The sequence below is a fragment of the Panthera uncia genome (assembly GCF_023721935.1).
Source record: "Panthera uncia isolate 11264 chromosome E2 unlocalized genomic scaffold, Puncia_PCG_1.0 HiC_scaffold_19, whole genome shotgun sequence".
In the NCBI taxonomy this organism is placed as follows: domain Eukaryota; kingdom Metazoa; phylum Chordata; class Mammalia; order Carnivora; family Felidae; genus Panthera; species Panthera uncia.
In genome coordinates, this window is record NW_026057588.1 from 6,658,794 (window position 1) to 6,671,509 (window position 12,716).

The 12,716-nt window shown below is 53.3% G+C and overlaps 2 protein-coding genes across 2 annotated transcripts; both read left to right on the forward strand.

The window, feature by feature from the left end:
- Positions 1 to 2,046: 2,046 nt before the first annotated feature.
- KLK12 (kallikrein related peptidase 12) lies at positions 2,047 to 6,524 on the forward strand. The gene is made up of 6 exons (XM_049622288.1): positions 2,047 to 2,075; positions 2,257 to 2,312; positions 3,020 to 3,179; positions 3,962 to 4,221; positions 5,138 to 5,271; positions 6,167 to 6,524. Exons 1-6 carry the CDS (start codon positions 2,047 to 2,049, stop codon positions 6,320 to 6,322), a joined length of 795 nt encoding a protein of 264 aa, XP_049478245.1. The 3' UTR covers positions 6,323 to 6,524.
- Positions 6,525 to 9,581: 3,057 nt separating this feature from the next.
- On the forward strand, positions 9,582 to 12,139 carry KLK11 (kallikrein related peptidase 11). Its single transcript, XM_049621681.1, has 5 exons — positions 9,582 to 9,648; positions 10,086 to 10,242; positions 10,617 to 10,882; positions 11,415 to 11,551; positions 11,962 to 12,139. Exons 1-5 carry the CDS (start codon positions 9,609 to 9,611, stop codon positions 12,112 to 12,114), a joined length of 753 nt encoding a protein of 250 aa, XP_049477638.1. The 5' UTR covers positions 9,582 to 9,608; the 3' UTR covers positions 12,115 to 12,139.
- Positions 12,140 to 12,716: the final 577 nt, after the last annotated feature.

The following is a 12,716-nucleotide window of genomic DNA, read 5'->3' on the forward strand; positions in this document are numbered from 1 at the left end:
ACTCCAGAGTATGGATAGACCACATTTTATTAATCCATTCATCATGTGATGGACATCAGCCTAATGGAGATAGAGTCTCTTCTGGGGCTGATGAAAATGTCCTGGAATTAAATTGTGGTGATTGTTACACAGTGTTTTGAGTGTGGTGGACCTCACTGAAGTGTGGACTTTAAAATGGTTCAGGCACTGGATTTTATGTTATGTGAGCTTTATTTAAAAAAAAAAAAAAAGTCAAGGCAGGGTGCGCCTGGGTCGCTCAGTCAGTTGAGTGTCCAACTTTAGCTCAGGTCATGATTTCATGGTTCATGAGCTCTCTGCTGTCAGCCAGGAGCCTGCTTGGGATCCTCTGTCCCCCTCTCTCTCTGCCTTCCCCTGCTGGCACTCTCTGTTTCAAAAATAAGTAAACATTTTTAAAAAATAAATTAAAAAATAAAGGCAGAAAGAGAAAAGAAGACACAGAGAGTGGGATTTAGACGCTTTGTTTTCTTGCCAATATTTGAAAATCAGAAAACGTCCCACCATAAATCTGGATTTCCAGCTTCTCTTGAAAAGCCATGGAACTCGACCATGCTCGTACGTGTTCTGGAGGGCAGCCCCTGACTGGAGCTAAGGGTGAATTTTATTCCATGTAAATTGCACCTCAATAAACCCAACCCTCCAGAAATCCAGAAATAGAGAGGGATTCAGTTAGGTGATTTGTCTCAAAACAAATCAAAAGCTGAAGATTTGTGGGGCGCCTGGCTGCCTCAGTCGGTGGAGCATGTGACTCTTGATTTCTGCTCAAGTCATGATCTCGAGGTTCATGGGTTCAAGCCCCACAATGGGGCTGACAGTGCAGAGCCTGCTTGGGATTCTCTCCCTTCCTCTCTCTGTTCCTCCACTGTTCATGCTCTCTCTCTCAAACTAAATAAAATTTAAAAATTTTTTAATAAACTTAAAAAAAAAAGAAAGTAAAGCTGAAGATTTGTGATTATGAAATCAGAGAAGGAAAGAGATCCAAGACCGGACAGAAGGTGATGGACTGAAAGGCAGGAGTAAGGGGGGAGGGTCTTCTGTTTCCTCACACTCCCTCTGCCTCTGACCACCTTCCCTCTCAACTTCCTCCCCTCTGAGTGTCTGTCTCTCTCTCTCTCTCTCCCTTCCTCCCTCACAGGTGAAGCAAAAACTCAGATGAACCAGCACAGACTGTCCTGTCCCTGGCTCTCTCTCGGTCCCCTGTTTTCCCTTTCTTTCCCAGTGGAAGCCCTCACGCAAGAGAAAAAAAAAAAAAAACTTTCATGTAATTAGATAAATCGGCCACATGCAGATAGGAAAAGTGGGCTTCACAGGGAAGAGGGTCGACCGTGCATTTAAAAAATTCAGTTAGAATCAGACTCTGCAGAACCCAGCTTGGAAACCTCTTCAGTCTCTGATCATCTATTTCGAAATCCCTTCCTTCTCTTCTCAGTCTGGGCTCTCTCAGCTCTGGCTTTCCCAGCCTCTCCCTTCCACTCTCCAGTGCTCTTAAACACTCACCCTCCTGCCTCTTCCCTGCACACCGCAGGAGGGGGGGAGGGCCCCACCCTCCCTGAGACTTCCTCACTAGGAATGAGGATTGGAACCCAATTCCCAGGTCACCTTCAGTCATGGGTCTGGGCACTGGCTCGGAGAGAAGGAGAAAAGGAGTGGGGCCGGGTCTTTCCCCCTAGAGCCATTCTGGGCCCAGCCCCCCTTTCCCCATTTAGTTGTAAAGCTCAATTAGGTGCCATTAGCTGAGAAGATTTTCTGCGGGATTAGAGAGGGCGCCCCACCCCAAGTCTTCCTGGTCCCCTTCCCTCAACCCGGAAATTGCATGGGCTGGAACAAAGAGAGTTAAAAGCTGTGTCAGCTGCCTGTCTGGGGCAGACAGACAGAAGGAGGGGGACAGGTGGGGCAGCATGACAGGTGGCTGAGAAGCCAGGTGGACAGTGGGAGAGTTGACTGGCGGGGTGGCCAGTGGATGACAGGACAGGCAGGTGGTGGACAGACAGATAGCAGAGGCTGACAGGCTGGAACTGTGACAGCTACATGGAGGCCCCAGCAAGCAGCGGGACAAGGTGAGGAGGGGGCAGGTGGTCACCAATGAGGTGACCTCCCCTCCCCACCTGAGATGGGCAGAGTGGGGGATGGGCAGGCATCCTGTCCTCCTGGAGCTGCTGGCAGGCAGGCAGGGTGGGCAAAGAGAGGGGCAGGTTGACAGGGAAAGGGCCATCTCTGAGATTCCCCAACGTTTCCCAGGACCTGGAGGTGGCTCACCCTGGGCTCCAGCATCCTGTTGCTCCTGTGTGTTTCTGGTGAGTTCCCCAGCGGGGCGGGAAGCCCTTCCTCCCTGACAAGGGGCCCTCCGATCTCCCCCTCCAGGTCTGATCCCCAGTCTGGCACTGAGGAGGGGAGGGGACTGCCTCTATGTCTCCACTCACCTCCAGCTCTTGGGGGCCCTGCCACCTCTGTCTTTTGATCTATACCTTCTCTGTGTCTTCCTGTCACTATGCCTCTGTCTTTTCTATCTCTGTGCTTGTCTGTCTCTGTCTCACTCCTATTTTTTTTTAAAGATTGATTGATTGATTGATTGATTTAGAGACAGAGACAGTACAAGTGGGAGAGGGGCAGAGAGAGAGGGGGACAGAGAATCCCAAGCTGGCTCTGTGCACAGAGCCTGATGCAGGGCTCCAGCTCACAAAACTGTGAGATCATGACCTGAGATTCCGAAAACCAAGAGTCGGATGCTTCAGCGACTGAGCCACCCAGGCGCCCCTGTCTCCCTCCTATCTTTAGGCATCTCTCTGTCTTTTTCTCTTTCTCTTCCTCTCTGTGTCTCTGGGCATCGCTGGGTCTTTTTGTATTTGTCCCTGGGTCTGTGTCTCCCTGTCTCTGACTCTCTCTCAGGGTCTCTCTCTCTCTTACGTGTCTGTGTCTTCATCTCTGCATGTCTCTTCCTGTCTCTGAGCCCCAATCTCTAGATCTCTGACCCCATCTCTTTGGCCCACACCCCTGTCCTCAGGGCTCAGCCAACCGGCCACGGAGAAGATTATTAAAGGCAAGGAGTGTGCCCGTCACTCACAGCCTTGGCAAGTAGGGCTGTTTGAGGGTACCAGTCTGCGTTGTGGGGGGGTCCTCACTGGCCGCAGATGGGTCCTCACAGCTGCTCACTGCAGTGGCAGGTAAGCCCCTGTCTGGGTGTGGTCTCTTCCAGGGGTGGGCAGAGGAAAGGTGATGGGGAGGAGAACCCTCAGGGTAGGAGATGGGGGTGCCAAGGAGTAAGGAAATGGTCTTGCAACAAAAGGTTCTGAGGTTAGACAAAGAGTAGGACTTCTGCAACAATGGGTCTGGGGTGGGGCTGGGTGGGGCGGGTAGTGTGGGTGGCATGAGGGGTCCTGGAACCTGCTCATCTACCCGCTCCCATTTCCTCGTGTTCCCCTTCTTTCCCACATGACATCTGTCACCACCCCAGCTATTCCCTGACCCAGTCTGGGCATCTTCTCTGGGTCTCAGCAGTCCCATCTGTGAAATGAGGAGATTGCACTTTCTAGGTCTGAAGCTCTGAGGTTTTTTCAAAAGGGAACTTTCAAACACGAAGAGGCAGATTGATTAGGGACAGAACAGAGAGAGTCCACTCATTACTCATGCGTTCCTTCAGCTGACAGTGCTAACAGCCCAGGCAGCCTCTAGGTGGTGGGAACAGAGCAGCAAGCATGAAGAATGGATGTGCTTGCTCTGGCTAAGAGACTCAGAAAGGGACAGAGATGCAGGGACTCGGGGAGGAGAAGTAGGCAAATGCAGGCAATGGAAAGATAGTGATAGAGACGAGAGACAGAGAGACAGAACAAGCGTGTGAGGGAGGGAGGACTGACACTGAGGTGCAAAGCAGCAGAGAAAGGCTGGAGGGTCTGGGAGCCAGGGGTCCACTGCCCCCCCGCTGAGCCACCTTGACCCCCCCCCCCAGCAGGTACTGGGTGCGCCTGGGGGAGCACAGTCTTAGCCGTCTGGACTGGACGGAGCAGATCCGACGCAGCGGCTTCTCCGTGACCCACCCCGGCTACCAGAGAGCCAGGCACAGCCATGACAATGACCTCCGGCTCCTGCGACTGGGCACACCCGTCCGCTTGACCCGCAGCGTCCAGCTCCTGCCCCTGCCCACCACCTGTGCAGCAGCTGGCACCAAGTGCCACATCTCAGGCTGGGGCATCACCAATCAGCCAGGGAGTAAGGGAGCCTCAGGGTCAGGGCTCAGAACGGGCAAAGTCTGGGGTGGAGGATGAGAGATCAGGAGTCATCCCAACAGAAGGATGGATCAAGGGTCAAACATGGGGATTGTGGTTTGGGGTCAGAGATCATGGTGGACCAGGGGTCTTGGGAGTCAAAGTGGTTAATGGGTTGGGTATGGAGTCAGAAGCCATAGGTCAGGGATGTGATTAGAGGCCAGAGTGATGGCAGGGATCATCAGACTGGAGCAAAAGGCACGGGTAAATAGGACCTTGGGTCATGGGTCAGAGACTCTGGTGTTAGAAGTCATTGTAGAGTTGAGGACATGGGATCCAGATGTTGCACAAGCTGGCCACAATCTGAGGCTAGAAACTGAGATTCAATCAGGGATTGCTGGTTTGGGATTGAAAGCCCTAGAGGTTAGGGGTCATGGAGTCTGGGGTCAAATAAACTAGGATCAGAAGTCACTTTGGAGTTTGGAACAGTGGTTTAGAGCTGAGTTTGGACGTTTAAGAGAAGACAAGAACTGTGGGGTCTGGAGACAGAGAGGGAACATGAGGTCAAGTTGGGATCTAAGTATAATAAGATTGAATGAAGGTCAAAGGGCACTGCATGGGGAATTTAAGGAGAAAAGTCCGGATTCACTGTTTCTGGGGTTGGAGGGACAAAAGGTGTCTTGAGTTATGGCACTCAGAGTCATAGGTTAAAGGAGAGGGGGACTTGTGTCAATGAACTGGGGCAAGGGTCACTATGAAATGAAGTCATAAATCTGAAATCTAGAAGTTTGAGGATTGTTGTGGAGAGTCGCAGGAAGAGGGCAGAGTATAGACTTATATTTGGCTTCCTTTGGTGGAAGGATGTGGCCCCCAAATGGGAAGCTTTGGGGAACAATGCAGCTTCTATCTTCCACCCCCAGAACCATTCCCGGACCTGCTCCAATGCCTCAATGTCTCCATCGTTTCCAGTGCTGCCTGCCAGGCTCTGTTCCCCGGGAAAATCACGGACAACATGGTGTGTGCCAGCGGCGCTGATGGGGCGGATGCCTGCCAGGTGAGTGAATGCAGGCTATGCATGGTCACCCCCGGACAGGAAGTAGGAGACAGAGCAGGGAGATGGGGGAGAGAGGCGTGGTCAGAAAGAAGGGGAGGCGCAGGATACAGCAGCAAGAGCTAGGTGATGGAGGATAGAGGAAGGGAGGGAACAGAGAAGGAGACATGGGAAGAGCATAGGAGAGGGACAGGAAGAGACAAAGAAAGATGGGGAAAGCCAAGAGCTGGCAGGGATTTAGAACTCAGGAGTGTAACTGGTTGTCTCTCCCCATACCATCCTCCAGTTGGTGCTGGCCCAGGTCAGAGAGTGAGAGAATCTAGGATGGAGGTGGGAAAGGAGCCTGGTGGACTCTCCTGCCCTCCAATTCCACTACCTTGCCCTCTTGGGTCCTTCAGGTTGGAGGATGCCACCCTCTGCTGGCTAGGGCTTCCTAGCCTTTGTCCCTGAGAGAACTTTTATAGCTCCCGCCTTCCTTTGCTGGGATTGGTCACTGGTGGTTGAGCTCTTTCCCTCATTGGTCAGGGCCCGTGCCAGTTGTCCTCTATAGACCGCTTATGGTTTCCACCTCCTTCGCTGGGATTGGTCACTGAATATACTCTCTTCACTCATTGGCCAGAGCTCTAACCATTCCCCTTGAGAGATACACCCCCATCACCACCACCTGTTATGGAGTCCTGCCTTCCCTGGGATTGGCCCCTTAGGAACAGGGTACTCTTCCCTACTGGTCAGTCATTGCTCTTGATCTCAGGAAAGGAGTAACACTCTTCTCTCTGATAACCAAGCGCGGACCCACTGTCTTCAAGGCCTGGGAATGGACTTGGGAGTCGGGAAAAAGAAAATGGGAACAGGATTTCTTCCTTACTTATTCAGTGCTCCTTCTCCTTCTGTATTCCAGGGTGACTCTGGAGGACCCCTGGTGTGTGGAGGAGTCCTTCAAGGTCTGGTGTCCTGGGGAACTGTGGAGCCTTGTGGGCAAAAAGGCATCCCAGGAGTCTACACCAACATTTGCAAATATGTGGACTGGATCCGGATGGTCATGAGGAACAACTAGCCTGCTCCCTCCACCTCCACCCCTCAGGTTGGGTGGTACACTGAGTGAGCCTCAGAGCACCAACACCGCCCCCCGTTATCACTCTGGCTCCCATCCTTCTTGCTCTGGGGATTTTCTTCCCAGAACTCCAACTCCAGCCAGCCCTTTTAAGACCCATGGTTGGGGGAGAAAGGAATGAGTGACTACCTGGAATAAATATAACTGGAGGAAGAGATGTGTCTGTCTGTTTGATGCCCCCATGCTGGTTGACACAGGAAGGAGGTTCATCAAGTCCTCTACCCACAACTGTAGGAATAGAGACCACAGAGGGTGAGGGTTTTCCCTTAGGAGCCACACAGGAATGGAGTAGCAAAGTTTACTTATAACAATAAAAATAAGGGCCTTTTTTTTTTTTTTCTCCACCCAGCACTTTAGGAACAGTGCCCATGAAGGACCTGAAGGGGGGAAAATTATTGGCCCAAGAATGCCAAATGAAAATCACAAAATCAAAATTCATGACCATTTAATTAAATGTCTATAAAACTTAACATTCTTCTATGTAGCGGATTCCAAGTTGGCTTTGCTGGAGCTGTTGAGCACATGTTATATTTAATTTAAAAAAATTTTTTTAATCTTTATTTTTGAGATGAGAGTGTGAGCAGGGGAGGAGCTGAGGGGAGGGAGACACAGAATCAGAAGCAGGCTCCAGGCCCTGAGCTGTCAGCACAGAGCTCAACCTGGGGCTCGAACTCACGAACCGCGAGATCAGGACCTGAACCGAAGTCGGACACTTAACCGACTGAGCCACCCAGGTGCCCCAAGCACACGTTACATTTAATGTGGGATGTGGGTTCGTTTTACTATGTCTGTGATGATGGAAGGTGGGGTGTGGCCTTGGAAAGCAAGAGGACCCAGACTAGGTCTTAAAATAGTCCTGCCCACCCCTTGGGTTCTGTCTTCACCACCGTCCAGGAGGTAAAAAGAGAGCTTCTGCCCAGTGAATGGAAAGGGAATTTGGGGGTAGGAGAGTGCGGGGTGATGGTGACAGCATAGGAATACTTGCTGAGTGCCTGCTGTGCTCGACTGTCCCGGAGTCCTCATCCCAATCACCCCAAGGCAGGGCTGTCCCCCCATCTCCTAGATGAAGAAACTGAGCCTCACCGGGGTGGAGTCCCTTGGCTCACGTCACTGTGGTAGGAAGAGGCAGAGCCGGGGTTTGAGGCCAGGCCTGGCTGCCTTCAGAACCCATACCCGGTCGTCTTGCCCCACTTCTGGTTAGGGGAGAGAGGAGAGAGGAGGCAGGACGGAAGCAGGAGATCTAACTGATAAGGAGCCAGCCGGGAGATAGAGGGATCGGCAGACAGGATATTGAGGTGGCTCCGAGTCGGAAGTCATTGGACCTAAGTCACACAGCGAGTAAGTGTCACAGCTGGATTTGGAGGGGGGGGCGGGGAACAGGGTGCTGGGGGGGGTAGGGGCGGAGGCAGGAGAGGGGAGCGGAGGGGAGGGTGGGTGGCAGAAACAAAGCCCCAGAGGAATGCTAGGGGCTGAGGCCTTGCAGAGGGCTGACTCCCTTTCCTGGGCCTCGACTCCCACAGGCCCCAACCTGCCTCCCCCACCCTCCCGGCCTGCCCCTTCGGCTGGCAGTGGCCCCACCTCTGTGACACCCCAGTTTCCCCTCTCCTTGGAATGGAGAAAGGAGGGCCCTGAGGAGGCCAGAGGCCCATCTGGGCTTGGGCTGTGGGGAGGGAGGAGAAGGGACAGGAGAGAGAGAGGGACTGGGAAACCGAGGTGGAGGGGGGAGAGAGAGAAGGAGGTATAGGGAGCCAGAGACGGAGAGACACAAAGAACGATAAAGAGTTAAAAGAGTCATGCAGGGAGAGACTGAGAGAGAGACAGAGACAGAAAGACAAAGAGACAGAAAGGCACAAGCCCAGAGAGGCAAAGAGAAAAATGACAGAGAATTACAGAGAGGCAGGAAACGGCAGAGACAAAGAGGGACAGATTCACCCTGACGAAGAAGGATGCAGACAAGTCGGAGAAACAGAGAAAAGCAGAGAGAAGAGGGGCTTGGAGAGGTGACAGAGGCAGGCACGCACGCACACACATACACACACACACACACACACACCACCCCCAGGGCAACAAGGCAGGGCTTAGGAGGCCTAGTCATCCCGGCCACCCCGCGTCTGCCACCTGCCTGGTGCCTGATGCTCTGACCCAACCTGCCTCTGATCCAAACCGCCACAGCTGCCTACACCACCACTACCACCACCGGCCACCCAGAGCCCCAGCCCCAGAGCCTGTGAGTCGGGGAGGGAAGGGCACAACCGCCCCCCCATGCAGCGTGCCTGGCCTCCTCTACCTCCGCACCCTTTCTCCCTCTGCTCTGCCCTTCTAGGCTTGGGTGGGTGCTCTCTGCCTCTCTCTGTGTCTCTGATCCCTACTTTGATAGCTGAGTCCAGCCTCCACCCCTCCCCCTGCTGGCCAGGGCAGCTGAGGGCACTGGCCTCTCCCCTGACCAGCCCAGCCCAGCTCTATCTGCCTGTCCTTCAAAGGGGCAGGCATTCAGAAAGACAAGGCTAAAACACGGTCCCAGGCTGAGCTCCCTGCTATACGGGCCCATATCCCCCTGCGGTGGATGCTAAATGACGCTGGTTCCTTTTATTCACCTGTCCCAAGCTGCTGGGGCCTGGCCAGGTCTCAGGTGTGCAAGAAGGAAAACATTCACCCCAAAGCATCTCACAGGTACCATGGCTGACTTAAAACGGAGCCGGCCAATCGCTTGCCCCGAAGTCAAAGCCCCTCCCAGCAATTGCCATATTCTCTTTGGCTGCCAGAAGGTTTAAGCTGATATCAGTCCCCTCTAAGGCCACCTTTGATACCAAAGATTTATTTTTTTTAAGTTTATTTATTATTTATTTTGAGAGAGCAGGGCGGGGGGGAGGGAGAAGGGGCAGAGAGAAAGAGAGTATCCCAAGCAGGCTCTGCACTGACAGAGCCTGTCCGTGGGACTCAAACTCATGAACCATGAGATCATAACCTGAGCCAAAGTCAGAGGCTTAACCCACTGAGCCACCCATGCACCCCTCAAAGATTTATTTTAAAGGTTTGGAGGCTGGGATGCTGTGAGAACTTGGGGGTTCCTCAAACCCCGTTGCTTCTCCCTGGGGGGAGCCAGAGCAGGGAAGGGGAGGAGGAGACAACATGAACCAATCCCGCCCTAGTCTCCCCATAAAGTGATTTGGCCCCTTGTCCCTTCTTGTTCCCAGAAGAACCTGGGGCCTGCCCTTCCCCTCTCCAGGCCATGATGATTCTGCGATTAATCATTCTTGCTCTGGTAACAGGTATGTGGGAAATGGGGGAGGGCAGGGGCCTCCTTCTCAAATCTTTAAGATCTCTCAGCCCTCTATGTCTGGATATTGACGGGCTGATACTCAAAATACAGAACAATCCGTAGAAGATCTAAATGGGTATATGAGCCATAATGAGGTCCCAAATGCCCCTTGCCAGGCCAGACATAATCCCTTTAGATGCCAAAATGGGGAGAGGTCAAGGAGGGTCCCAGGGGAAGGGCCAGGGTAGCTGGGGAGATACTCAAAGAGCCCAGAACAGTAGCTACTGACCAATCAGTATGGAAGCAGTTCAATCATTTAATATCTGGACCATCCAGACAGTGCCTCTCAGCAGGACGCAGGGCTGGGGCCCACACCGCCCACCCCCTCTCTGTTCTCTCCACCCCCACTTCTGCCTGAGCCCCTCTTTTGCCCTCACTCCCCTCCAGGGCATGTAGGGGGAGAGACCAGGATCATCAAGGGGTATGAGTGCTCTCCTCATTCCCAGCCCTGGCAGGTGGCTCTGTTCCAGAAGACACGGCTGCTCTGTGGGGCAACGCTCATCGCTCCCAAATGGCTCCTGACAGCAGCTCACTGCCGCAAGCCGTGGGTGCGGGGGCTGGGGCGGGCCGGCAGGGGGCTGGAGATGGAGAGATGGTTGGAGAGGGGCTTGGGGATGGGGAGAATGGGCATGGGGTCGGAGACGGGCACGGGTGGGGTGGCATGAGCATTGAAGATGGACACAGAGCTGAGACAGGACGGAAGGATGGGAGGTGTTGGGAAGGGGGTGGGGGCCGAGTGGGATTATGGTTTCGAAGGAGGCTTCGGTGGGAAATGGGGATGAAGTTGCGAGTGGAGCTTTGTTGCTTTCTTCTCTCAGTTGCACTCAACCCTTCCCCTTCCCCTCTGTGTCCCCTCACCTCCTGTCTCCTGCCTCTCTTCCTGACCTTCCACCTCTGACACCATCTCTCCCACCTCAGCCGATACTTAGTTCACCTGGGGGAGCACAACCTCCAGCGGCGGGATGGCTGTGAGCAGACCCGAACGGCCACCGAGTCCTTCCCCCACCCAGACTTCAACAACAGCCTCCCCAACAAAGACCACCGCAATGACATCATGCTGGTGAAGATGACGACAGCGGCCTTCATCACCCGGGCCGTGCGACCACTCACGCTGTCGTCACGCTGTGTCACTGCTGGCACCCGCTGCCTCATTTCTGGCTGGGGCACGACGTCCAGCCCCCAGTGTAGGGGCTCCAGAGGGCGACACAGAAGGGGGCGTGTGGGAGGACAGAGGGACAGGGGGAACCAGAGGAACCTGCAGAGGGGAGAGTCATAGAGTACGAGAGTGCAAGAGGGGCGTTCCTGGGGGTGTCAGTGGTGGGATAAGGAAGGGTTGGGGAGGAGGGAGACAAAAGTCGGGGCCTTGGAGTCAGACAGACATGATGGTGCACATTGCCAGATCCACAACCTGCTAGTTGTGGGGCCTCAGGCAAGTGGCTTCACCTCGCTGAACCTTGGTTTTCTTCTCTATACAATGAGGATAATTACACCCACCTACCAGGGCTGGATCAGAGATAGTGTATTTGGAACAACTGGCATCATAAATTTACTCAGTAGTGTTACCAGTGCAGAGAGATGAGCTGGCTGCCAGCAAGGACAGGACCTGGGTGTGGGGTGGGGGCAGAGCAAGGTCCTTGGGTCCAGAGCAGGCTCTGTAGCATGGGAAAGGGGACTGGGGGCTCTCATTGTCCACACCCCTTCATGCCGTTTCCACAGTGCACCTGCCCCATACCTTGCGATGTGCCAACATCACCATCATTAAGCACGAAGAGTGTGAGAACGCCTATCCCGGCAATATCACAGACACCATGGTGTGTGCCAGTGTTCGGGAAGAGGGCAAAGACTCCTGCCAGGTCAGGGGGCAGGGCCTGGGTCTCCAGCCACATCCCCGTGTCCATCTCCCACCTCATCTGCCTCTTCAACTACATCCCAATCTCATCCCCAACCCTAACCCAGTCTCCCCTCCCTGCAACCCTCAATCTCTCTCCACCCCTAGTTCCTATTTCTAACCTCTGTGTGGATCCCCGGCTCTGTCCCCATTCCCACCCCCAACTCCAGCCCCAACCACCCCCCACCCATTTCCAACCCTCACCCATTTTTATTGCTATCCATATCTCCAACCGCATCCCCAATTCTCTTGCCAACCCCATCCTAAACCTCCACCCCAATCCCAACACCATCCCTAACATCATGCCCAATTCTGTCCCTCCCCTATGGCCACCCTCCCCCTCTTTGTGACTGGTTTCTCTCTCTCCATACCCAGGGTGACTCTGGGGGCCCTCTGGTCTGTGACGGGTCTCTTCAAGGCATTATCTCCTGGGGCCAGGATCCATGTGCTGTCACCAGAAAGCCTGGTGTCTATACCAAGGTCTGCAAATATGTAGACTGGATCCAGAAGACTATGGAGGATAATTAGCCAGGACCAACTTATCACAGCCCAACATTCCTGATCCTTATTTGGTGATGTGGCTCATTCTGTTAATAGTCAAGCCCAAGAGAAGACATCTTTATATATTTTCTTTTCAGCCACCTTAACTATGAGACATGCTGTGGTTTAATAATCAACTTGGGGTTTGGAATTAGTGAGGCCTGGGTTCCGATCCTGCCTTGTACTAACTTGTGATTCTGGGAGAGAGAAGTGTTGTTTGGTTCACTGTTGTATCCCTAGCCCCAAAGGCACTCACCAAGGTTTCAATAAATACTTACTGAGTGAATGAATCTTTGGAGTGCTTACTAGATGCCACACCTGGTCCAAGGGCTTTTCAACATATCAACTAACTTAATCTTCACAAAGATTAAGTGCTATTATTGAACCCATTTTGCAGATGCGGAAACTGGGGGAACAGAGAAACAAGTCGCTTGCTCATATAGTCACACAGCCAGTAAGGGGAAGAGCAAGGAATCTAAAGCAAGGTGGTTTCTTTCTCCTTTCCTTTCCTTTCCTTTCCTTTCCTTTCCTTTCCTTTCCTTTCTTTCCCTTTCCTTTCCTTTCTTTCCTTTCCTTTCTTTCCTTTCCTT